Source organism: Pangasianodon hypophthalmus, chromosome 11, assembly GCF_027358585.1.
Source record: "Pangasianodon hypophthalmus isolate fPanHyp1 chromosome 11, fPanHyp1.pri, whole genome shotgun sequence".
Classification (NCBI taxonomy): domain Eukaryota; kingdom Metazoa; phylum Chordata; class Actinopteri; order Siluriformes; family Pangasiidae; genus Pangasianodon; species Pangasianodon hypophthalmus.
The window spans coordinates 16,770,516-16,798,373 of NC_069720.1; the positions used below are offsets into that span (position 1 = coordinate 16,770,516).

The window sequence follows — 27,858 nt, forward strand, 5'->3', positions numbered from 1 at the left end:
TTCAGGACTGCACTGGACATTCTTCACTGTGCTTTCATTTGTGGCTACAAAAGGGCAAAACTCCCCAAAATAGTGCACTGTGTAGAGAATAGGGTGTTATTCATAGAGACCGTGTACTCATGGAATTCCCACAATGCTTTGCGATAGGTTGGTGTCCAAATTATGTACGATAGCTTGTACAAAACACCCATGATGTACTTTGTGTAGGGAACAGGGAGTAGAGCACCGTTTTGAGCACGGGGTAAGAGTTACTGGAACATGCGGACACTTTCGAGGGGAAATGTCACTTTAACGCCACATTTTGTTGGGATAGCGATAAACATTTAGACAGAACATTAAATAGTAATGGATATATTATTATTATTATTATTATTATTTAAGGAATTTAATCCCCCCTTGTAGTTCCCAGTACAAACCCCACTTTCTAGTGCTGTTTGCTAAGTTTGCCGTTTTGTTAGCAAAACAAAAAAAAATTAGCAAAGAGGACCAGAAACGTTTCAGAGAAATGCTGTAGCACTTTATCACCCCCATCTGGTAAGTCAGATTTGCCTACAGCACATGATATAAATAATGGAGTACGAAAGCCCCCCAAATAATTTGGTTTTATTTAAAAAATACACTTTTTGTTGTTCGTTGGTTTGATTAGCTAAGTCATGCTAGTTCTGGTCCCCAACATTTTGATATGAGGGACTAACCTTTCAGCGCTGAACTCTATATAATTTAACCATTTGGATATGTTACATGACTGAAAACGTTGTTTGGCCATTAAATACGAAAATGGTGGATTTGAGACACTTACAGTCTAATTCAGGTCCGGCTAATTTCTGCTAAGATCGGGGGTTAAACATACTCAGGGGTCCATGATTTTATTTTATTTTTATTTATTTATTTTTTTTTAGTTACAGTTGTGGAAACCAAACCACCATTATAAAAGTTACATTTAGTTCTTACAGATATTAGCCAATTTGGCAATACCTTGGGCACACTTGTCATGGAACTAAATGGGTTTAATCCAAACCTTAATAACTGTATAAAAGGTAGGCCTAAAATAAGGTCAATTTATAAAAACTCCAATAAATGTTCAGAATATTACTGTACACACTAAAATGATGAGTCTAATATTTGAATTGTTCATAAAATATTGTTGGCTTAAGGAGGTCGTGGTGATTATTTATTTATTTATTTATTTATTAAGAAAACGGCTTCCTGGCTGCAACCCCTGAGTCAGAGGTCATCTGGTGTAGGCATATTTCTCTATCACTTATTTAGAAAAATATAGCGGATTTTCCAGTTCATTCCAAGAATTTAGGAGAACTATTTTGAGAGACCTAATCAAGTCTTAATTTGATGGTTTGGCGCCATCATGTGGCAGAAAAAGTGCATTGGGTATCCAACTGTGTTCTTACTTTCCATCTTCATCTTCAGTCTTCTGTAGCTGCTCTATCCTGGTCAGGGTTGTGGTGGATCTGGAGCCTATCCTGGGAACACTGGGCTAGAGGCAGGAATACACCCTGAATGGGACGCCAGTCCATCACAGTGCACCAGACACACACATGCATTATATGGCTAAAGGTTTGTGTACACCTGACCATCTCACCTGTCATTCATACTGGCCTCTCCAAAAGTATTGGAGCAACAAGCCCGATTCTTTTATTTTGCTATACATTGATCATTTGAGTTTGAAATCAAAAGATGAATATGAGATGATAAATCAGAATTTCAGCTTTCATTTCCTGATATTTACATCTAGATGTGTTAAACAGCTTAGAACATGACACCTTTTGTTTGAACCCATTTTTCAAGTTATCAGAAATATTGGAACATGTGACTGACAAGTGATTCTTGTTGCCCAGGTGTGCCATCTTAGAGCGATTGTTTAAACAATTAATAGCTCTGATTGTCTACTCTTGGTTTCACCTGTGAAGACTGGATTTGTTGTTAAAATGGATAAAACCAATATAAAGAGCAGAGAGCTGTATATGGGAGAAGAGCAGGCCATCTTGAAGGTGAAAAAGAGGGGAAATCGATCAGAGCCATTGCACAAGCATTGGGAATAGCCAATACAACAATTTGGAATGTCCTAAAAAGGGGGAAAAAACACTGGTGTACCAACAACCAGACATCAAACAGGTCAGCCTAGGAAAACAACAGTTGATGACAAAACCATTGTAAGAGCTGTGAGAAAAAAACCCAAAAACAGTCAGTGGCATCACCAACAACCTCCACAGGGCAGGGGTGAAGGTATCACAATCCACCCATAAAAGAAGACTTTGAGAGCAAAAATATAGAGGGCATACCACAAGATGCAAACCACTCATCAGCAGTAAGAATCGGAAGGCCAAATTGGAATACGCAAGAAATACAGAGATGATCCAGTTCTGGGCTTGCAAGGCTTCTTCTGAAACAGGCTCACTAATTTTCATTGATGGTGTAACTCATGATGGTAGCAGCAGAATGAATTCAGAAGTCTACAGAAATATTCTATCTGCCAATTTATAGAGAAATGCATCCAGTATAATTGGGAGGAACTTCATCATGCAGCAAGACAACGACACAAAACACACTGTCAACACAACAATGGTCTTCATCGGGGGAAAAATTTAGAATGTTTTAGACTAGCCAAGTCAATCACCAGACCTTAACCCAATTGAGCATGCTTTTCACCTCTTGAAGAGGAGACTGAAGGAAGAAACCCCCCAAAACAAACAACAACTGAAAGAAGCTGCAGTACAAACCTGGAAAAGCATCACAAAAGAAGAATGCAACAGTTTGGTGATGTCAGTGGGGCACTGGCTTGATGCAGTTATTGCAAGCAAAGGATATGCATCCAAATATTGTTATTTATTTTAATTTACTTTAAGACCATTTGTTCCTATATGTTTGTTCACCATTTCAGGGCAGTGGTGGCTCAATGGTTAAGGCTTTGGGTTGCTGATCTGAAGGTGGGGGGTTCATGCCCTAGCTCTGCCAAGCTGCCACTGTTGGGCCTTTGAGCAAGGCCCTTAACCCTCTCTGCAACCATATCATAGCTGACCCTGTGCTATGACCCCAGCTTCCTAACTAAGTGGGATATGAAGAAGAAGGGAAAAAAAAAAAAAAAAAAGAATTTTACTGTGTCATAATGTATATGTGACAGACAAAGGCTTGTTGGGTAATCTGCTACCATATTCTACGTAAATATCAAGAAGCGAAACCTGAAATTCTGGTCTGTCGTCTCATATTCATCTTTTGATCTCAAACTGAAATGTCTTCAGCGTATAGCAAAAAAGAAAAGAATTGGCCTTGCTGTCCCAATACTGTCAGGAGTGGTTTTTGAACATCCCATTCCAGATTTAGTCCCCCTTTGCTGTTATAATAACCTGCACTCATCTGTGAGGGCTTTCCATTAGATCTTGGAGCATGGCTGTGGGGTTTACCCGTTCAGCCACAAGACTGAGGTTGGGCGAGGAGGCCTGGGATGTAGTTGGCGTACTAGTTCATCCCGAGAGGTTTGTAGTGGGGTTGAGGTCAGGGCTTTGTGCAGGCCCGTCGAGTTCTTCCACTCCAGCCCTTGGCAAACCATGTCTTCATGGAGCTTGCTTTATGCACAGGGGCACTCATGTCATCTCAGGGAATTTTTCCTTGCCACTGTTGTCTCTGGCTTGCTCATTAGGGATTTAAATGTAAATCCATATCCAGATTCCTGTATAGCTGCTATTGTGACAATGCCCATTGTTAAGAGTGCTGTTTAAATAAAATTGAATTGAGAACATGCAAAATTCACAAAAAGCACAGACAGTAACCCAAGCTCAGGATCGAATCAGGGACCCTGGAACCACACCATGATATCACTTCTTATATTCCAATGTTTACTTTCTAAAATTGTATCATAAATCTGCTTGATTAACATATTTGACTTTACTAACCTGCAAGCTTACACTCTCCGTCCACTTTATTAGGAACACCTGCACATTCGTGCAGGTATCTACTCAGTTAATCTGTGGCAGCAGCGTAATGCAAAAAAAAAAAGTCATGCAGATACAGGTCAAGAGCTTCAGTTAATGTTCATATCAAACATCAGAATGGAGAAAAAGTGTGATCTCTGTGACTTTGATAGTGGTATGGATGTTGGTACCAGATGGGCTGGTTTGAGTATTTCATAAAATGCTGATCGCCTGAGATTTTCATACAAAACAGTCTCTAGAGTTTACACAGAATGGTGCAAAAAAACATAAAAACATCCTGTGAGCAGAGGGTCTGCAGGCTGAAACACCTTGTTGATGAGAGAGATCAGAGGAGAATGACCAGACTGGTTTGAGCTGACAGGAAGTCTACAGTAACTCAGATAATCACTCTTTAAAATGGTGGTGAGCAGAAAAGCATCACAGAACGCACAACACATCAAACCTTTAGGTGGAACAGCAGAAGACCACATCAGGTTCTGTTACTGAATCTGAGGCTATCATGGGCACAGGCTCACCCAATCTGGAGAGTTGAAGACTGCAAAAAGGCCAGGTGATTTTTTTTTTCAACTGTCCAGTTTCGGTGAGTCGGTGCCCATGATAGCCTTGGATTTCTGTTCTTGGCTGACAAGAGTGGAACCCAGTGTGGTCTTCTGCTGTTGTAGCCCATCCACCTCAAGGTTTGATGTTTTGTGCATGCTGAGATGCTTTTCTGCTCACCACGGTTGTAAAGCCTGATTATTTGAGTTACTATATCTTTACTGGCAGCTCAAACCACTCTGGCCATTTTCCTCTGACCTCTTACCAACAAGGTATTTCCACCCACAGAACTGTTGCTCACTCAATATTTTTTGTTTTTCGCACAATTCTGTATAAACTCTAGAGACTGTCATGTGTGAAATTCCCAGGAGATCAGCAGTTTATGAAGTACTCAAACCAGCCCTTCTGCTACCAACCACCATGCCACGATCAAAGTCACAGAGATCACACTTTTTACTGATGATTGATGTGAACATTAACTGAAGCCCTTGACCTGTATCTGCATGATTTTTTGCAATGCGCTACTGCCACATGATTGGCTGATTAGATAGCTGCATGAATGTGCAGGTGTACAGGTGTTCCTAATAAAGTGGACGGTGAGTGTATATTTAAATAACATCTGATAGCAATGATAATGCTATCTCCATAAAATATACTGAGACAGAGAAATCATAAACATTTCTTTTTTTTAATAGAAAGATCTTATTTCTTAAACCAGGACACCAGACATTTTTGGATATATTTCATAAAAATAAACAAACAAAACAAAAATTAAACCCAACAGAATAAAATGGAACCAAAAACTGGAAAAAATGGAATTACATGATTTAGACGATGCACATTTAGTGGTCTCATATACATTACAAATTCTTTTCATCGGCAAAAGTGCAAATTCTCCCAAACTCGCCCATCCCTCCGTAGCTTCAACAGACACTGACAATTTAAAGGAATAGGACTTAATTTAAGCTGAAAAAGGACAGGATCGCTACCGTCCAAGCCTGAGATACTGGGAAATATTCTGCCGCCCCAAAGTTTGCCTAAGTGATCTGTTAGAATGTGCCCTAATGCTCATATCAGGGTTTAAATCAAGATGCTATTGCTGAATTATTGGTTCTATATGTTGTTTTTCTTGCCTGTATGCATTTTATATAATTATATACATTATATAATCTCTGTAAGGATTTGACAAAAATATTGTATATATTTCTAAGGATATTTTATTTGTCCCTCTAACCACTGAAATTTGTTTTAACAATTGATTGAAATCTACTATAGTGTGCTTGTACAAACTAGCATTAGAGTAGGAAAATAAAGAGAGGTCGTATGTGGCCTCATATGTGCATGGAAGATTGACACTGTGAAAGATGAGTATGTGCAACTAGACCCTGGATGGGTTTGAGGGGACCAAGGCCACCACAGTACCATTCTAAACTGCAGCAGTTTAAGCTGTAAATGTGAATTCTGGAAAGTCATTTAAACATATTTATAGTCTCATCTTTCCAACCAAAAATGTTGTAGAAAGCACGTCCTGTTTGATGTACTGCTGCTGTTGTTCCTTGCTTTGTTGTCTGTCTAAAAATGCATGTTGTTTAGTGGGGCGGCAGTTCAAAAGGACTTCAACCCAAATATTAGCACGTTCAAGTTTTTCTTTCCATGTAGTTTTTTTTGCATTTAAATAAATCATCATATCCACAATGAGATATAAAAAAAAACTAAACACATTAACAAAAGAGAAGAAAACAGCAACAATAACATTAACAGTAAAAACCAATGGAGAAAGCACATAAAAGTGCTTTTTTTTTTGTTACAATCACCAACCTGCAAACAGCATGATGGCTTTGAGCCCACCTTGCTGCCTACCTACTAACCTCAGTACTGAAGTAAGGCAGAGGGAAAGAAACACATCACTTCTCTTCCCTCAAACCTAACCATGTTTACTCTCCTGCCATCATTTGTAAGTGCGAATTTTGTAGTTACGGAATGCATCCTGGATTTGTTGGTGGCTTCAAAAAAACCAACAAAAAGTCTCTCTCAGACACAAACTACTCTCTCTACTGTGGATATTTTGTGGCCCAGAGACTGGAATGTAGCCAGCTCAAACTGTAAACTCAGGGAAAGATGTTAACCCTGCAGTTTGATGTTTTTGTCTACTAATCTAACTCTTTGATTCTCTTTTACTTGAGAACCTTAGAATGCACACAATAGGCAGAGTAATGAGGGGGACTGTGGGTGCATAGGTCTGTTTGGTACATAAAATCTTAACATGGACAGGAATTGTACAATAAAGCTTTGATTAGATGCAAGGCAAAAACTATGGGGTGGTACCAAACCAATGGTCTGCAGTGTTTTTGAACCTGAGAAGCAGTTGACTTAAAAAATAGATGATTACCCATAATCTCCACAACAGTGACTTGTGTTCTAACACACAATGACACACACACAAGCACACCATGCACTGTTGTTCAGCATCATTTCAATGACTGGTAAAACACAACATCTGAAGCTGTCACACGCTTAGGGAGGCATCATTCATTCCTGAACATAACAACGCAACAACTACCTGTGTTTGTACAAAAACGCTACTCGCCCTCCCCATTCTGTGCAAACGACTGGTTCCCACACCCACAAAGGACTCCTAGTGCAAAGCGCCTGTAAGCAACAGACAGCAGTCTCTCCATGGATGTTCAGAACTACAACACAAATCTCTCTGTAGCTTGCATATACCTAGTCAAAAATCAACCCTTGGCATGCTGATTTATAGCTCAGATGTGACCATTTTCAACCATAACTACATTTCATTCCATGATTGTTACAGTAATCACTGTCATTGCGTGTGTATTTAATGCTTGTCCAGAACCCAACAAATAAATAAAACAAAGACAAATTAATATTTGGATATTACAAGTGACATTTTTTTTAAAGAGAGACACCATCTCAGTGTAGCATCTATCTAAGGAGTCAAAAAAGGGAGCTGAGACATCAACCTTCTATGAAGAGGAGTGAAGACCAGAGCTTTTCACTAGGACTGGGCGAAATGACAAAAATATATCACAATACTTAAAGACATTTTTACATATACATTGTGATATTTAGGCTTGGTAACAAAGTGCCAGCAAAACAGTAATGCCGCTTTTAAAAATCTATGTAAAAACATGGCTTCAAATAATGGGTTTATTTAATATCTAGACAAATAATTGACTTGAATCTAACTAAGAAAAAACAGGACAAAAACAATTTAACAACCAGTCAGCTAGTTGATACTGTGTGTAACAATGGAATCGGTCAGTGTTATAAAAAGTACTGACAATTCCTGGGATATCTCATAAAAGCGTATGTACTTGCATATGATGTAATTTATCACAATATTCGTGTTATATTGTCATATTGCCCAACCCTACTTTTCACAAAACCTGCCCTAGCATTGCCTCATATGAACAGCTTCATGCGTTCTGATGTGGTTGTTTACGGGAATGAACAAGAATGGTCCTGATATCTTCCCATTTTAAGGCACATTCTTACCCAGTTCCCTCTCCGCTTAGTCAGGTTTATACACAGCCTCCCCCAGACTCCTTGTGGACCCATTTATACAATGTTTAAGCCCCAGACAAGGCCAGTGAGCTGCTATGAACCTACAGATGTGAAATCAGGTATTTAGCGTTTTATCCAGTTAACAGTTTGTGTTAAGTTAGACAAGTTCCTAAATGCTCTACCATCATATGTTTGGATCTGTGGTTTCGCTGACATGTAGTATGTGCTTTGGATTTTTTTTTTTAACCGCACAACTTTTTAGTTAGTTATGTTGCTCAATAATGTAGGCATTATTTGGAAATTTTTATCTGATGCAATAATTAGATTAAGTAAGGAAGAGACAGCAAGCTTATTCAGATATAAGTTAAAAATTTTCAAGTAATCCAGGCCTTACCTACTTTGGATTTATAATGATTAATAATAATAATAATAATAATAATAATAATAATAATAAGGGAGGTAAAAAAAAAAAGGGGGGGCGGGGGGAGATGAAGCAGGCTTAAATTAGGCTCTGCGTTCATGGAAACTCAAAGGCCTTGCCCAGTTAATCAGTCCTTCTTATTTAAGGACTTTTAGTGCAAAAAATTCTTGCTGTTTCAGCTAAAGCACCATATCCAGTGCTATCAGGCTACATATCACCCCCAGCTCTGCCACCAAAAACAATCATCCATCTCCACAATATAAGTTCAAACCCCATCCCTCCCCTACACACACGTCAAATCATACAAGAGCTATTAACTTAAAAGTAAGTATAGCAACAACCCTTGCCAGGGTAAAAAGAAGAGACTCATTTCATCTAGTAAACAGGCAGCAACAGATCACAAAAAGGACAGTAATAATGAAAGAAAGAACTCAAGTACATTTCCTTTTCTCAATGATTTCTACTCAACTTGCTTAAGTAATAAGGGGGCTTGGTTTTGGGCTGTGGCTAATTTGTATCACACGCAACTTCACTCTGCTCTATGGACTGACCAGCTGCAAGTTGAGTCACAGAATGTTTTAGTGTAGGGTTTAGGTTCATGGACAGCCAGAAGCCGTGCTCCCAATAATCAACCCAAAGTGCGTTTAAAAAAAAAAAAAAAACAAACTTGGAATTTCTGGACAGACTAGTCACATAACATGGGTTGGGACAAACTAAGCTCACTATGCAGTGAGCATTGCTTAGGGTGTGGCCTTGCAATAGCAACCTTAACCAAACATATCCCTTTTATTACAAACCCTACACAGGTTGTCACTGAGTGAAAATTGGAGTTAGACTATAACAGGCAGTCTGTTCTCTGCACATAATGATACAAACCAGAGTAATGAACTGGTCAACTGTCTAAATGGAATATACATCTTAAGAATTACTGGAAGACCCCTGCAGACACGCAGGCACCCAAACACGCATTCTCACACACGCATTCTCACACACACAAGCATGTAGCCACCCCCTCAATGACCCCATTCTGCATTAAGACATATATAAAGAAAAAAATTATACATCAAATGAAAACTTCAAGTGCAATCAGATATAAGGGCAATATCTTCTTTTTAAGGGTGTCTTTTTAAAAGTCTGCTTGTTGTCTAATCAAGGTCACACACCATTTTGGAAACTCAACATGATAACCCTGCAACATGTGACTGTACAGATTGTATTTTGGCAGCCAGTCGTCAAAAAAACCACAACAAAGAACCCAGCTAAGCATCATGACATGGATGGGTGTCGTTTTTTTTTTTTTTTAGCACATTCTCTCTTTTGTTTCAAAGTACCCGTTTATTTTGACAAAAAAGTGCCCTTCTCAGTAACAAAGTGCAATCAAAACCTGCTGCTCCCGTTAAGGTGCAAAGGACTGAAACGTTGGGCACAGCACTGCAGCAATGGCAAAGTGGGTGATATCTGCCTCGCAAATGGTATTAAAAACTTTATTCTCTAGTCACTACCACCAGCAATTACACCAAGATTTTTCTCTGTATTCTCCAAATGAGGCAACTCTATGTGAGGTCTGTAAAGTCCATCAAGCACTTTTGGAATAATAAGATTTAGCTATGATAGCCCCTCTCTCTCTCTAATAAAAATGGAGGCGACCATAACTGCAGTCACAATGCCAGATTTTGGAGAGAAGCATGTTTGGACGTGCCCACAAACCTGACATGCTGACGCTCCCAGCCCCGGGGATTGAGTCACGTGGCTTAGGATGTGTCCAAAGGACATTGTTGCACCCTCCCAGAGATCAACACTCACAAAATAATGGAACATTGACCCCCCTTCTTCCCCAATTTGGCATCCCAACCCAAACAAGTATTTATTGCTCATCTCATCACCCTGGTCGTCCCATGGATTTGTGGTCCCTTGGGCAGAATGTTGGAACAAGTACTTCTAACTTCCCTTCTCTCTCTTAAATATAAATCTCTCTCTTTCTTTCTCCATTGGGATTAAATCTTTAGTAAAGTTGTGCAAATGCATAAAAGGTGCTCATCTCTCTTTCCTTCCTTCCCATGCATGAAAAGAGAAAACATTCTCAGCCTTTGTGCACCAGCTGTCTGTAAAACAGCGCCCTCTCTCTCACTGAGCTGGCAAACCTTGGCAGATTCACTCAACATCTCTCTCTCTCTCTCTCTCTATCTCTCTCTCTCTCACACACACACACACACACACACAGATCACGGTTCATGCTTTGGGATGGAACTTGCCGGTTCCGTCAAGTGCTGAGTTTAGGACAAAATGGGTTCCTCAATTGAATGTTCTCATACATTCAAACAGCCTTTCACCCTTTGTAAGCTTCAATCAGGGAGGAGCCTGGAGTGAAGCTGATGGAAGATATAACCCTAACAATCTGTAATAAACCTTTTATAAAGGGACCAATATCATTATCACCTAATATATACACACATGTATACAATGTAAAGTGTCAAGTACCCAAAACAGCCAATTCAAATGAAAACATCAACAATGACAAAAATAAGACAAGAAAAAAATAACCCAAGAATTCTAAAAGGAGGAAAAACAGGCTTGTGAGAGGTAAAAGATTCAACATGGTTTTGCTCAGTGGCAAAGTGATGACGGTAGTGCTTCCGAAACACAGAACCTCATCCCATCTCTTCCTCCCATGGCCTAATGTGATTTGACTCAAATTTTAACCTTTTAAAAAGATATAACCATGTATTATTTTTATAGAGAAAGTAACACTTAAAATCAAACCCCTGTCTGATTCTTTCTGGAACATTTATAAAGAAGGTGCTGCATAAGAATTGCATAATATTGCCATATTGAACTGAGACAATAGAATCTTTTCTTTATGGTATATGTACATATTTTTCACTGCATTAGGAAAAAAAAAAGATTCATTTGTTGCTTCTCCCACATCTTGGATCATTCTTTGTTTACCTGTTGCATTAGCAGCCGTGGTCAGCCAGGTGTTTGACACCTCACTTGTTTAAGACAAAGCCCTGTGGACACAACCCAGAGATGAGGAACCTGTTTTAACTGCATAGTAACTCCATTGTCTCGTATGCTTATGGACAAGCGATTACGCCAAAGTTAATTTAAGAACACAAAATCAAAAATAAACACCCAGAAAGACAGAGACAGCACAGGTGAGTGATGTCAAGTGCTCTTCACTCTTTCAACAGGCCAGTAACTGTGGCTTCAGGTCTCTATGCTGAATGTTAAAGGGAAAAAAAAAACAGAAAGAAAGATGTAAATTAAGAGATTAGATTTTTGGGACACCCTGATTTGGTTTTTAAAGAGAAGCATGGAGTTGTAGCTTTTTTTTTTCTCTTAATTGATTTTCTTTTTTCTCTGATTTCTGTGCAACACCAGCACCAGCAGTGTGTAATTTATGGCGTTGTGGCGTCTCTTTGCCTTGCAGTTGCATCTCCTCTAGCCTCTCTGTCAGCAAGTGGGCTGTGTGTGCGGCTCTTTGGAACTTCTTCCATAACGACCACACCGATGCCCTCCTCCTCCTCATCCTCCTCATCCTCTGGATGCAGCTGGCCCCTGGTGGATCTCGGTCCTGCGCTGGTCGGCTCCAGAGGGGCTTCAAGCACATCTGGTTCTCGTACGCGAGGCTTGCGCCCACGGCGAGATGGGATGCCATTGCAGCCATCCTTCTTCAAGTGGCGGTGGAGATGGTCCGAGCGAACAAAGGTCTTAAAGCAGCTGGAGCACTGATAGGGGCGTAAGCCTGTGTGTACACGCATGTGATTCTTCAGGTCATAGTTGTGAGCAAAGGCGGCACCACACTGTGTGCACAGGTAAGGCTTCTCTCCTGTATGCTTGCGCATGTGAACCTTGAGCTTGTCCTGTCTGGAAACATGCATATAAAGACAAATTTATTTAATTTACAGAGTTCAAGTCTCATAACTGTGCTGAAAAATAAATAGTTCATTTTAGGTAATGTAGTTGCCATAGGTACAGTGGGTGCCATGAAATAAATAATTCTACATTCAAAACAAAAATTGCTGGTAGTACTGAATTATTACATATCATTAATTTCTCAGAACCCATCAGTGCTTTCTCCCAGAAAACCCTATTACACTGTGATATAATGTAGTATCAAAACATTTTATATTGTAGTACCATGACTTTTTCTAGTTTTATTAAAATTGTAGTTGAGATTATTTATACTTGTTTTTTTTTGTTGTTGTTTTTTTAACTGTTACTGCAGTCTAGATTAAACCCTTTTAATTATTAAACTTACCAGTCAATTATGCTTATAACTATAATAACAGATATCCTTGACAATAGATACTGGCAGCTTCCAAAACCTAACGTCATTAAAAAATAAAACTACAGACCCCATTTTGACATCCACAAGATTAAAATACACTTGGCACTTCTCACCCTTGAGGGATCTATACAATTACAATGGGAGTAAACTTTCATAAATGTTTAACTAAATTGAATGCAGATGTCCTGAATTTATGATTGCTTTTTTTTAATCAATGCTTTTTCATATATCATTCCTTTATTAAATAATAAACAGCTATAACCTCTCTTCTCTTATAGAATCTTTTTAAAGAATAATGTAGGTTTGGTTGTTGATCTTGCAACATATGTTTGCTCCCAGGAGGCACTGGGTCATCTGGGGACAAGAGCCATAAAGCTAGAATCTTTATCTCTAATTTGTCTGTGAGGCAATGAGGAGTGCTCAGTGTTCACCATTTGAGCCTGGAAACTCCTAAAGCAGTTTGACAAGGGGTGATATTTTATCGCCATAGTAAAATGCAGATTTACAGGGGCTGATATGAGATTACTCCACTCAGAAAAAAGATCAGAAAGCAAGGCTGTGGATACACACACATATCAATATCCATAAAATACATGTCCATTTTCAAATTCAGAATGTGTAATTGGGGTTAGTTACATGATTGGGATTTCAGTTAAATATAAAGCTATAAAATATAAAGCTAAAAGCATTTGTTGTTATCTGAGACGGCTCAAGTTGTCTAAAATATTTAAACATAGATTGAATCAAGAATATGTGAAGGAGGGACAGTTTGTGTCCAACAGGTAGTGACATGCTGTGAAAGTGAGACAGATTCCCACCACTAACAGGGCTATGTTGTGAGATCAAGTGCAAGGTCTTATGTCGAAGGACCTCTGCACATGCTTTTCCCATATACCCCCTCCCGTTTGTTTCTGACCAGGGCAGAGTACAGCTAAATAAACTACTGTGGCTGGCCAGCCCGGAACTGTGGAGGCTTACTGTACAAACACACACACAGATGCGCACACACACTCATGTGTATATAAACACAAATACACAGACCCATAGTCAAACACATACACACACACAAAACCACACAAAAACACACACAGGCGTATTTAAAACACACACACACAAACAGTGTTGCCCTGAAACCCATAAACACATATATTCCTACCACCTAAATCTTACACGTATGCAAACTCACTGTAACCTACATACTGGCACGCACAGGGAGACACCATACAAACCCTTGGGACAGTGTAATAAAGTGGCTCACTGACAGAACTAAATTATTTAAAGGACAGGATTGATTTATTACAGTGTGAGGGAGAAGCCCTGATCAAACATGATTAAGAGTACACCCCTTCCCATTACTGCTGCATTTACTCCTAGCCAGCCCAAATGGACCCCTGGATATTTTCAGTACGGCATTTATTTCCAATGTAAGTTCCCTAATTAATTCATTAAGGGGCCAGTTTCATGACTGACCTGATGCCCTTAGGTAACAGTGCACGCCATGGTAGCAGCTCAGTAAAGAGCGTCATGTGTACAGGGGGCAATAATCAACATAACACCCAAGATCACAGGTTCAAATGACTTGCTGGCAGAGATATGGCACCAATCTGTAATTCCATTCAATATCGACATGGAGCAGTTTATAGCGGCCTCATCTCTGATAAGAGGCAGCACAGCCATGCCAACACAGCCCACTTTTTATTGGATCCCCCTTGTTAAAATTCCGGGACTTTGTCATGCAGGCTGCCTATGCCTATAAAAGGTTGTTTTATAGCCGCTTGCCCCCTGACCAGAATACAGAATATCTACCCACTTCCTTGTTCCTTGGCATTTGCAAGTTGGGTTAGGTGATGGTGACATGATTTTGGAATTTACAGGATTTTTCTGAATATAAATAAATTCAGTATTAGCCATCAAATGAAAAATGCTGAACCCCCAGCTCTGTAGTTGGTTGGTTTGTTGGTGGTGACAGAAGGACTGGACTGGAGGATCATGAAAACTCTTCCTGTGCTGTCCTTGTGGAATTCAGGCTATGGATATTGGCCATAGGTTAAGACAACTAGACTTGATATAATAAAAATATATTTAAGACCATAAAAATATATTTCTAATAAATTAGCTTAATCTCATGCTGATAATATTGGAGAAATCAAACTTTTAATTGAATTACATTTAATCTAATAAAACAAAAAAGTTTAGCAAAAAAATAAATAAATAACAAAATGTGTCCAATTATTAGCACCACTGCATTTAGCAATGTAAAAGCACTAGTCTTGTCCTATAATGCTTGATTAGATTGGAGAATAGAGAACAAGGAATCAGCAACCATTCCTCCTTGCAGAATCTTTCCAGATCCTTCAGGGTCCTAAGTCTTTTATTGTGGACTGATTTCCTCTTTAGCTCACCATACAGAGTTTCAGTGGGGTTTGGGTCATGAGACCGCGATGACCATGTCAGGATCTTCTTTATCTAGTCATTGTTCCATTTTTATATGGAAAAACAACCCAGATCATAGCTAACCAACATCACGGATCCTCCACCATCCATCTTTTTACAGCAAACCCACCTTGAGTGTTTGTTGTCCAGAAGCTCTATTTTTGCCTCATCTAACACAGATCCGGTTCCAGTCAGAGTTTCAGTAGTGTTTAACGAACTCCAGGCACTTATGTTTGTGGTTTTCTTCTGGCACACCTTGGAGATGGTGTCTAATTGTAGATTTGGACACACTTTTGTATCATTTCATTTGTGTATTCTCTAATCTTCCCCCATGTTGATGAATGACTAAGGACCTCTGTGTCACCCCATATTTATACCCCCGTAAAACAGAAAGTCTTGGATGACCGCTTAAGAGTTCCTAATCACTCTGGTGAATGTAAAAAAGTTATTTTGTTCACAAGACTTTTTATTTTCTAATAATTATAAACAATTCTGACATGTTGTTTGTTAAAAGTGTAGTATTTTGATATGATTTTAAAAAAATCTTAGAATACATTTACTTTAATTAAAGTTATGAGATTAAAAGTGTGAGATTAGGCTAATTATTAAAAATACATTTGATTTCATTTGATCAAACAGTAAAGATGCTAGCAGTGCATAAGAGTAACCTAACAGGGACTTAGTTAGGTTACAGGTTGCCCTGAAAAAACAGTAAACCCTACTCCATAAGAAATAGCTGTGTTGGCTTGAAAGAGAAAAGTACAACCAATCACCTAAAGGAAATAAGGCACTCAGGTATTAAAACTGTTTCCTCTTACAAACTATTTGATTAAAAAAAGGAATGATGCTACCAAGTTGGTCCTGCAGAATGAATTTCTTTGTTTTAGAGAGTCACTTTTACAAACTGACTTGTCCCCATTTCCAAAGTATGTGTCTGCCCTTTCAAAGACTTAAGAAGACTGTTCAAATGGAAGAATAAACCAGCCGTAACTCTTACAGTCAAATTAGTTGTTCTTTAGCTCACCTGGTGAAGCGCACTTTGCAGATGGCACACTCGTAGGGCTTCTCTCCAGTGTGCGTGCGGATGTGGCGGGGTAGCTTGCCAGCACCCTGGATGACCTTGGAGCAAATAGGGCACTTCTGGAAGGCCTTGGAGCGCATTTTTCTCTCACCACCGGCATTCCCTGTGCTAGGTTGGCCTCCAGTGCCTCTACCTTCTCCACCTCGCACCGAGGTCCAGAGTGGAACGGTTGCCTCCTCACGTTGCACACTGTTAAAGTACTTCAAGTAAAACTCCACGTCAGGCTCATCTCCGTCAGCGCCCTCATTTTCAGCCCCAGCTGGCCTCTCCTTCTTACGCTCTATAGAGTCCATCATCTGCTGCAGGAGAGCGCTGGCGGGCCCTCGCTCCACCTCGCGCTCCGCCTCTGCTTCCCGCTCTGCCTTGGGCTCGGATTGATGGAGGTAGAAGTGTCCATTCTGTGATGATGGGGCATAGATGTGCGAGAGCGCTTCAGTGCCATTCCCTCGAGTCCAGATCAGCACGTCCTTGGTGTCCTGCTGCTCATCTGGGTCATCCTCCGGGTCTGGTGGAGGGTGCATCGCCAGCCCTGGGCCTGGGGGGGGGAAGTAGTTAGACGGCGTGCCATTGCTGTCAGCGCCGTTGCGATGGCTAAAGTGCAGGTGTGCGGGCATGTCCCTGAGCTCTGGCGTACTGCAGCTGCTTCTCCAGTGCGCCCCTCGCTGGAAGAATTCCAGGTACTCGCGAGCGCGTAGCCAGTTGCCCTGCTCTCGGCTGCTCCGCCCGCACTCTCCATCCTCTTCCAGCTCGTCCTCTCTTCGCTCGTTGCCCGTCTGAGAACAGAAAGCCGGGCCGTAATGTTAAACTTAATAACAGGCATGCTTTTTTGTTAAAGGGCATAAAAATGTACACCCTACTGTCTCTCCACTGCATATGTAGCGTATGCACGATGTTTGCACCATGGACACAAATTTTATTAAATTTCTGTGTATTTAAAAAAATATAGAAAACCCATGTACTCAAAATTCACTTGGAACGGAAGTCTAAGGGCAGTTGTTGAGGAAGTTAGTGAACATCAAACATAAACAAAATTCTAAAACCACAAATGTTTGTAAATTAAGCTCTAAATCTATAAAATGTATCCTTTCAAAGAAGGAACTACATTTTCAGGGGAAATCATTTGTCATTTTGAATTTGCATCATATACTCAGGCATTTTAACATTTAAATCTATATCACGGTCACTACTGACCCATGACCTCCTTTTCCACCTCTAACATCTATTTTTTTTTTTTCAGATAGACCCCAAATTATCTAGTATTCTTCAACCTTTGCGCTTGAAACAATTTACCAAAACAGAAATCCCAAAACTGAATTAACAAAAATAATTTACAGATTTTGTTAAATAACTAAAATTTAACTAAACAACTAAAGGAACAGTTTGTTGTGCACAGTAAAAGATGGACTACTCCTTTTTCTCACGTTATCTCTCTGAAATATGAAGTATGTAGGATGGTCTAGAAACTAACATCTCTACTCAAACATCACAACTCTTTCTTCAGAAAAATAGTTGACCCACCGGAAGGGAGAGCACTTTGGTGTCGAGCAGGTGTGTGCAGATGTCTTGGACAGGTGAGATCTCAAGCAGACGGGCAGCACTCAGGATGTCCGCTACACTGCTACGACTTACGGTGAGTGTGGCTGTGTAGGCGAAGTCCAGCAGTGCAGCAAGCGCCTCAGCACGCACAAAGTCCAGTGCGTAAACGCTCTGGCGCTCAGCAGCCAAGCCTGAGGTAAAGAGTTTGTGGAAGTAGGAGCTGCAGGAGGCTAGAACCGAGCGGTGGGCGGGGAACTCACGCTCCTGCACCACCAGTAGCACATCACACAGCAGGCCGCTGAGCCGCTGCCGGTTCAAGCCTTCCAGCAGGTCGGCGCTGTGCTCAGGAAAGGGGATGCCCACTGGGCCCTCCTCTCCCTCGCACGCCCGCCCGCCGGCCCCCGACGACATCTTCCACCAGCCTGCCGTCGAGCCGCCAATCGCAGCCGCCGCTCGGGTCTCCGTCCTGCCGTCTGTCCGTCTGCCTGTCTGTGAAGGAAAAAGATGATGTGGCTTCAGTCTAAGGTGAGGTTTTTAGACATATGGAGCAGTCTTCTGTTATCAACTGTTAGGATGTTAGAAAAGCATAAGAATAGGCTGTGATTGGTCAGTTGTCTGTCTCTGTTGGTCTGTAAAGGGAAATGTATTTTACAATTTTACAATTCAGTTTGAGAGCTTTTGCAGATATGTGGAATAGTAATGTTTTTGCATCACAAACAGAAAAATATTTATGAAGACTAGTATAAGAATAAGACTAATCTGCGATAGGTCAGCAACACTTCAGTAGTCTATTGAGATAGCATCATGCAAATTCTGAGAATGGAGTAACTGCAGTTACTTGTTCCTCTTCTACTGACAGTTTTTCTTACTTCAGACCTGTTTCTTTCTAGAATCTCACTTCCTTTTGAGGCAAACCAGCCTTTGAGTTATTATCGTCAAGTTGCCAATGCAAATGTGACACAGACAAAGAGAAGCAAGCAGACAGTGGTCTAACGGTTGCTTTTATCATATACAGGTCAAAAGACCACTGATTGAAATGACATGGGCAGTTCAAAACAATGTAAGCTGAGGTTAAATGGGATTATTAATGTTATTGAAATACATAAGTAGAATAACAGTATATGCAATGCACCAGTTCAAGGATAAGACACATAGTATCTTAAATTCTTAGTGGGTTAAATGTGAAGATCAAAATTTTGTGAATTATTTGGGAAAGTGAGCAGTATATGACCTTTGCTTTAGCAACAGTCACAATTATCTGGAGCTAATATGCTATACTTTTACTCATACATGATCTTCATACATGATCTACTTTATTACATGCTCCACTGCAATATATGGAGTGTACTACTATGATATCTCAAAGTTGTGATGAGTTTTGGGTCCCTTAAAATCATAGCTGGGTGAGAGAGGGCAGTAGGTCTGCTGTCTCCATAGACAGTAGGAGAAGACACAAGGAGAAAAGAGAAGCGAGCATGTTCAGGGCAGAATGGCACACAGAACAGAACTGTGCAACATGTGCACTCAGTAGTGCACACAGAGGGTGGGGGGAGGGGGGGACAAGGGACTGCAGAGGATAGGCCAAAGTTGAAAAAAACACACTAGAGAAGGAGTAGGACACATGCACGGCTGTGAGGGAACGGTATTAAATAGGGAGGTTGTCAATCCGGTCTGAGCCGGTTACCCCACCCTGCACTGTGTGCCAAGTTTCAGGAAAGGCCTGTCCCCTTGGTCACGTGTTGAGGGGAGATTAAAATGATCAAATGTAGCCTGGGTAGTAATGGGAGGGAGGTGGAGAGGGGTTTTGCAAGGTAACCCTCCTTGATTTGTACGTTCAAATGCACACACAAACGAAAGCCAAGCCCCTCCTCCATCTGGCAAAGCAACCCAGCAGGGGGTGAGGCTGGTCGGGGATTATTCTCTATAGGAGCAGCATATTCAAAAGAAATTCCTGCTTAACCTGGGCACCCTGCCCACTCCTTTCCACACACCCTCTTGAAAATACTGCTTCCTACCTCACCTGGCACAATGTCATCACACTGCTGAGGTCACGTTTAGGTAAAGCACAACCCTAATTCTCTAAACAAACCTGTCTGCTCAGCCCATTCCACCCTAGGCCACGTTTCATGCCACACAGTGTATGATCTCTACATTAACATTACATTACTTTTTTAGCTTCTAATTATTATGAATCACAATAATACAATAATTTAGGCCACATGTGCTTGTGCCATGAAACACTTCTATATAGTATACATAAGGGTTACCCTACTTTCACCTATTAGTGTACCTAATAGGTACACTCTATTAGTTACATTCTTACATCTTGACTGGTTCATCAGTAATGACTGTCGGCTAATCTGTCTTACTTCTTTAGCTGTGACACAGTGATGGGCACCTGCATGCTCAGCCTTGACATCACAGCTTGCTCTTTGTTTTCTCTTTCAGTCCTGATAAAGCCTGGCTGACCGACACTCATTTCACTATCTCTCAAATGGCTTATTTGAATAGACTAGGGTAAAGACCGGCCTAAAGGCCGGGAGTAACGGACAAACGCCTAGGAAGTTTTACCTGGAGAGGGGAGTACTGGGGGTGAGAATGGTAAATTGAGCTACACCAACTAATTCCAGCAAGAGAATACCTGCAGTGTGAGAAGTCAGGAATTGAAAATCGGAATAAGAGAGACAGCTTTCTGTGCCATACACATTCCATAAAGAGACGTCAGTGCTTATGTGCTTCAGCTAGGAGGTGAACAATCAAAGTAGCTGTCCCTGTCCCAGAATAAACCCTACTTGAGCTGAAAGAAAGAGGAAACACTGCAAACAAACCTGATCCTGACACCTTCTCATGGCTCCAAACATTCCTCATCATTAATTCATGTCTGCGGGTGACGGGGGCTGTGCCTTGGCCCCAGTGACTCGCTTGCAGGCCTCTTAGCCAGCAGCCGCACGCAAAGCCCGCCACTGCTTTGCAAGTCAAACCACAATTCGCTGCAAGTAGCCATCCCACCCCGCCCCCACGTAACACCCCCCCCCCCCCCCCCCTTCCCCCTCCTTCCCCAGCTTAGCCCAGGTCTGACTGCCATGGCCAGCACACAGAGCAGTTATCAGCATTGACTGTTGGAATACATATTTGAGAGTAAACAATCTTAATTACTTTGAGTAACTATAAACCTGTGTTCTCATTTGATAGTTGTGATACACATTGTTTTGTGTCAGTAAGCAGATACACTTTTCCACTACTGAAAAGTATGCATTGTATATTCATATAATAATGGATAATCAAACAGATATTACAATGCTGTTACACTGACTTCTTGACTGAATACCCTTCTAGATATAAAGCTTGTGAAGGATGAGCTTCTTTATAGATAAAACTATTTAATGTGTTCAGTGATTACTTTGTTAGTAGGCTGATACGTTTCACCTTAAATGACTCTGCATGATGCACATGCCAGATCAGATTGTATATTTAATCCACTGTAAACTCAAATTGAAATGTCTAAGCTGAACGCATACCATACATTCCAGGAACACACATTGACTTATGACAAAAACCAAAACAGCAATAGGTTTTTCTGAGAGCAAAGCATATCACTGGAGTTCTCAGTGCCTTCATTGGCATATTTCACTTCTTTCTTTCCTTCTACATTCCACCAGTCACCATTTACAGCAGGTTGATGGAATCGAAACACAAGCTTGAGGATCTTTTGTGAGAGCCCATCAATTGATCACACACAGTCCGCATTAGCTCCAATTCCTCAAAAGAGTGCATATGAAGGGTGTGCAGAGGCATCCTTTGAACAGTGTGTCTGATCAGTGCTTGTGGAAGACCAGTAGCAGTCATTTGGTGAGGGGATTCACTTCACACAGGTTGGAAGAGTTCGAGGTCAGGGCTGAAAGGATATTAACGGATAATCAGAAATGCTATGGAGAGAGGGTGTCTAGTTCCAAGAAGAACAGGATTTTGAGCAAGACCTTGCTCATGAGTCACTCCTGCCGGCAGTAGTTAGGGAAGCCTGATTGGTTGTGTAGAGTGCAAGCAGGAAGTGGGCGAACAACTGATAAAACTGGAGTTATGAGGTTGGGCTGCTTCACTGCAGATATGTCAGTAGCTTGCCAAAAATCCAGGCTCACAATGCCCCCTTAAAGGTAGTGGGTGAGGCCGTTTAAAAATCAACATACACAACTTTTGAGCTGCTACCAAAGGCCAACTCACTCCAGACTTGAAAAAGCAGTGCCTAACACTATATAATCATACATTTTCATTCAAACAATTTAATTCACATTGTCACATCATATGGTTTATTTTAGATGAAAAATTTAACCATCTGTAGGTCCATCACATTGCTCAGTTAGAAGATGAATGGTGAAAGATCACCTTCCTAAATGGTGACAGAATGTTTATGATTCTCCTGAACTGGCCGTGGCTTTATCGGGAGGTTAGACCCAAGTGTGAAAAGGTCAGACGCCCCCTCAGAGTTTGACTAAAGTTTTCCAGGCCTGATTCCCTGCATCTGGCAGCTGGCTGGCTTCAGTTTTTGTGAGTCTTTTGGACACTGTGGCCAAGCTTACGGGAAACCAGTGAAGAGAGACCAAACAACGTGATCCCCTCACCGAAAAATGGCAGAAAATGCAGCTCTGCTGTTTCCAGCGCCCTTGTGTTGTGGCTGTCGCCATGTCTCCATCGCTGCTGCAGAGGCCAGGCAGAATGGACGGAAGATGACTTCCTGTGTGACTCTGGCGATGGTGTAACAGAACCCACTCTGTTATCAGATGACCAGCTCTCCCAGACACTGCACTGCGCTCGTCCGCCACCAGCCCACCACAGCTTCCACTTCCTCCATTTCTGCCTCTGCTGAGGAGGCAAAAAATGCACCTCCCACCCACTGCCGTTTTATTATCCACAGATCTCACAACGATTACGCAAAGGTAAGTGTGTCAAGGACTCTCCTCCACTCGCCGGAGGCCGAGCTCCATAATGGCGAATGGGGGCGGATGAGAGAATAACCTTACAGCAATCGGATTCCACATTACTGTAAAGGAAACTAAGAAGTAGGCCTTGCCCAACTTGTCGACAGACCCACTGCAGATAAGGACAAGTGGAAGAAGGCCCTTTAAGGAGTGCAATGAGAGCATAATGAGATGAGTTCTCTGATTACTGATAGGGAGGAAAGCTCACTGCAGCCCATCTCCCAGCATCACAGTCTCTAATTTGATCACTTTAAATATGCTTCACAACAGCCCACCCAGCTGACTGCCCCCAAATGAAAACTATATACAGAGCACTGGCTGCCTGCTGGAACTGCTCCTTGGCCTAGACTTTTGCACAAATGTTCAATTCCATTCAACTCCAATTTAGCAAATTCCTCCACTAGGACAGTCACTCCAAAACAACACATGAATACATGTCACAAACTTATATATTTGAATACATGTGACCAACTTTTATATGATTTAGCATTTTCTAAATATGAGGGAATGGAAAATCTCAACATTATAAAATGTGCAGACCCAATTTTCCATAAACGAAAGCTCTTCCAGAATGCAGTTAAGTTGGAATGGCACACGAAAATATCTAAAACTTTATAGTTAAATTTTGACCACTGATGTCAGTGTAGTGACATTATGCAAAAAAACTGAAATCGAAATGAAATTCATTGCACACAAGACACCAACAAATCTCTATTTCAGGTAGACAGGTCAGGTGTGACAGTATACACTTTATCTTAATAAATCAGCAAACTATAATGAGAAAATACTTCCAGCAATCCTCCATTTATTTTATATAAAAGAAAGGCAACATTAATGTTTACTTTATGGGCGGTGATCTTAGTGTTCCCAAACACTCACACACACATACACACACACTCGCCAAGTTTCTCTGAAGGCCTCATAGCATTCCTAGGTGGGTGCCATGACTCAAAATGACCCCATGGCATAATCTACCCATATATAAAGTACACTCACTTAAAGTGGGCTCAAATATGTGTGTCATTCACACAGCAACTAAGAGACAATAAAGAGAGGCCTCACCCCTGACAAGACAAGGCGCCTTTTCTGTGTATTGTTCAGACACTGGGCGTCATCAGCGAATAAAAATACCCCTCGCGCCCTCCCTGTACCCGCACCAGCCAAAACGAGTTAAGCCAGTATGGGTTGGAAATTATCCGCATACATCCTTGAATAAAAAAGACGGAAAGAGAAAGAGAGAAGAAGTTTCATGCACAAGACACCCAGAGCAGACTGTTGACCAAACTGAAGTCATGAGACACTACCAAAAGACCCTCGGTGACAAGCAACTGTGGTGTTTGGGGTTTGTGGGGGTTGAGCTTGAGCTTTTTAAAAAATGAGGAAGGGTTTAAACAGATACATTTCACATCTGCCAACAACAGAAACAAAAAAGTCACAAGGCTAAAGGTTATGAAGTTTTCATTTGCAGCATGTCTCATACATAAACTGAACATTTTCTAAACAGTTTAACAGTCCACTAGGGGTCCCACATTTCTTCATGCATGCCAGATGTGTCAAACTAGAAGACCATGATAATGATCTAATACTGTGTAATTCATAAGTATAACTTTCTTATAATCAGCTCACTTCATCAATGTTTAGAAACATCAATGTCAAGTTTTTAATGAGATTAATCTTGACACCCCATTGACAATATTTATAGAAACAGTAATTCCATGCAAAGTTAAAATGAGTTGGATATAACCTCTTTGGCTATACCTTAACGCGGCAGGCCTCCGTTTTCCATCTCTACTCCACCTGCAACTGGGTCAAGTGCTCTCAGCTCAGCTAAGCCTAGTGCCCCTCTATCTATATATCTCTCTCCTAAAGATCCCACTGCTATCCTGTCTTCTCCACTCCAGGCAGCAGAGAGAGTGAGATTGCATTAAGAAGATCTTACCGGCCAGGCAGAAATATGTTTCTCTCTGTGGGCCAGCTCAGTGTTCCCTGCCTGCCTCTTTGCCTGGGCAGGATCGTGCCGTGGAATAACTGCAGTCGGCAAACTTCCGAGTGGCCCTAGTTACACAGGCAAGCCCTTGCCTGATCCCACACACAGGCAGACACCTACTAACTCTAACTCTCCCCCTTCCTCCTCCCACCCCCAGCCCACTTTTTTCAGCCCACTGCTTTGGCTTCACTTCCCTCTCTGCTATTGGCTTGACAGCTGCTCACTCACCACACCTCCCCACCGGGATAGGCTGCCGGCTGTTCCCTTTCCTGTATGGCCAAGGGCAAGGCTCTCTGGGATGTGGAGTCCTATAGAGTTGCTCTGAATGCTTCTAGGCCACAGCAATGGACTACAAGTCCCAAGCTGTCCATTCTCACCAACCAAACAGCTCTGAGCCCTGGTTCAACGTAAGCACTCTGAGCTGAATTATATGCTACGGTGTGTTGCTAGCAGGATGCCAGGTATTAAAAGTACAGAGACCAGCCATCAAGCAGAGCCAGGCTGGAGACAAAATAAAGGAACTCATTGAAGCAAAATCAAGCACCACAGTTCTATGGTGTCTCAAGCGCACCTGAATAATATAAAAACTTATACACTCTTGACCTAGGACTTTTTAATAACAATGAAATATAAAAACAAAACAGCCAAAAATACAGGCACAAACAAATAATCCAGACACACAGAAAGCTGAAAGCTGTAATCCATCACAGCTGATTCCATTTGACAACCTAAAAGTAAAGCCTGTCACATGCCACTCTACCTTGTATGACAGCATTATTTTTGGTTCCTCCTTCCTTACACACTGCCCTAGTCTTTTTTCTTTCGACCTCCCCCCCCCCCCCCCCCGCCCCCAACACACAGACACACACTCGACCAAACTAAGAGTGCTAAAAAAAAAAAACTAAAATAAAGTTCAGCAAAACAATAGCAGTAAATACAAGGTGAGGCAAATTAGTTTCAGTGGCAATCCCCTTCCAACCCCTTTTGCCCTCTCTCTGCCCCCCTCCTTCATTCCTTTTTCTTTCCTGACGACAGGCCCTGGAAGAGATGGCAAGGGAACCAGGAGGGGGAGCGCAGGGGTTCAGCTCACCTGTGATGGCCGTGGTGCTGCTTTTGTGGGTTTGCTTGGCCCTCCTCTCCTCCTCTCTGGAGCTCTCTCTCTTGTGTGCGCTCTCTCTTTAGCTGTCCCTGCTACTCAAAGCCTCGTTTGCGCTAAACAGGCAGCAGTAGATCAACTCAATTCCCTTCCTGGTTTCTGGAGGGCAAAGAGGTCCCTCCCTTTCTCTCGCTCCCTCTCTCCCTCTCTCTCTTAAAGAAACAGCATTCTCCCTTGCTGGTGTCCTCTTCACCTCTCTAGGGAATACAGTAAATTTATATTACCGTGTGACAGGGGCAACAATCAGGTGGGACAAGGTAACACGGGATAAAAAGAAACATGCCATAAATTTTAACTGTTGAAGTTTTGCAACATAACATGACATTTACAGTGAGTGAGCATGTGCATGATAATCATGATTACAACCGTCCTTTTCTTACTGGAGTGGCTTTGAATGTGTGTTATAGGCACACCCACCCATCCCACAGCCTGAGGTCATGGAGTCCCACCCCAGAAACAAGCCTTGGCACATTCCAAAACACTCAGGGTCTGCCAGCACCCCCCCACCCCACCCCACCATACACACACACACACACACACACACACACACGCACACAAAAAAAAAAAAAAAAAAAAAAAAAACACCACACAGAGCTCTTTCACTTATGCAGTTCAGAACATGCTGATTCTCAATGGTCCCCAATAGAAGGTGCTACTCATCTCCCATCTATACCATAAGTGCCATTTTTAACAATTTGATAGAATAATACACCAGCACTTTAATTAACAACCAGAATTCATATAGCTCTGCAAATGATAAATTGAAATCTTCTACCAGAATCATATATTAATTACCTGAAAGGCCCACTGGACAAAGAGTTTAATTATCTAAATTGCCATTACAGTGTACAGTGTACATTACAGTTGAAATTACACAGTCAAGGGTAGAAAAGTTACTTTATGTACCTTATGGAACTTATGGATGATGTTAATACAGCTTGACACTGATTGTATGAGTAAGACCTGCTCCATTAAGCCAAGAGTAGAATACACCAACTTGTTACTAGGGGAGTGGGGGACCCCAAAAGACAGATCAACGTACTTTGGCCACAGAGGGTACTGCCAACAGACCAGCGGGAAGCAGAAGCATTCCCATGAAGTACTAATAAGACACTGTGGGATTCCATATGGTTCTTTCCTTCAATAGAATATAGTAAGCCAAATAACAGCAAAAGTCCTGACCACAGAAAAAAGCCCCTGCTCATTTGTCCAGCTCCCTAAACAGCAGATTTATAATGCAGGGATCATTTTGTTTTTAAATGGTAATGCTAGATTTAATTTGATGTTAAACATATTTGAAACTTTCATCGTTGGGAATAAGAATGCTTTAACAATAAAGGAATACTCCAGTGTGTTTTCAACCTTACCCCTACCTACCACATCAGTAACATATGCGGGTTGAAGAGTGAAGAACCTGGAAACATTGCACTGTACTGATAAATGAACAGAAAACCTATTTATTCCAAACTCATTTTCAATAGGAGCCTAAAAGGCAGTTATTGAATAACGCCAATTAGCACTTATGAAAACATAATTTTGTAGCATGCTTTAACAGATTCTTTAGTTACAAGTCCCAAATCTGAATAATTTTTCCTTTAAAATGTAAGACTACCTTTTCAGGACAAAAATATTTTTAGGTCTGTTTCACCCTTTCAAACTGCCAGGGGCAGTGAGAAACACCTGGGTACCTACTTGTGCTTGTATGCATGAATGCCTAGAACTTCCAACAAGTTACAAATTGATTTATGATGTAGTATTTAAAATAAATATTGCTATTATACAGCCATCTTCCATCTTTTGTTCTTCATGCTTCATACACATCAGACTACATGGAGCTATCTGCATAAAAACATGTGATTACAATTGGAGCTACAGGTTCCATGTCCTCCAAAGATGTTGATAAACCTCCCATAGAGCCCTTTATGAAGAATGCTGAGGAACTCCATGACACCCACTAGCCTTGAGGTGGTT

The 27,858-nt window shown here is 41.3% G+C and overlaps 1 protein-coding gene and 1 long non-coding RNA gene across 5 annotated transcripts; one reads left to right on the forward strand and one right to left on the reverse strand.

The window, feature by feature from the left end:
* On the forward strand, positions 1-12,245 carry LOC117598408 (uncharacterized). Of its 2 annotated transcripts, none has more exons than XR_008302832.1 (3): positions 1-241; positions 1,426-1,572; positions 11,861-12,245. It is a non-coding gene; the product is annotated as an uncharacterized LOC117598408 (long non-coding RNA). The 2 variants fall into 2 exon arrangements; XR_008302831.1 differs by having other exon boundaries at positions 4-534.
* Positions 5,151-26,154, reverse strand: zbtb7a (zinc finger and BTB domain containing 7a). Of its 3 annotated transcripts, none has more exons than XM_026913372.3 (4): positions 25,822-26,154; positions 17,754-18,260; positions 16,179-17,008; positions 5,151-12,297 (listed from the first exon to the last, which is right to left on the reverse strand). In XM_026913372.3, exons 2-4 carry the CDS (start codon positions 18,180-18,182, stop codon positions 11,829-11,831), a joined length of 1,728 nt encoding a protein of 575 aa, XP_026769173.1. In that variant the 5' UTR covers positions 18,183-18,260; positions 25,822-26,154; the 3' UTR covers positions 5,151-11,828. The 3 variants fall into 3 exon arrangements, with proteins under 3 accessions (XP_026769173.1, XP_053094358.1, XP_034164534.1); XM_053238383.1 differs by lacking the exon at positions 25,822-26,154 and adding an exon at positions 24,684-25,047; XM_034308643.2 differs by lacking the exon at positions 25,822-26,154 and adding an exon at positions 24,503-24,677.
* Between the last annotated feature and the right edge of the window lie 1,704 nt (positions 26,155-27,858).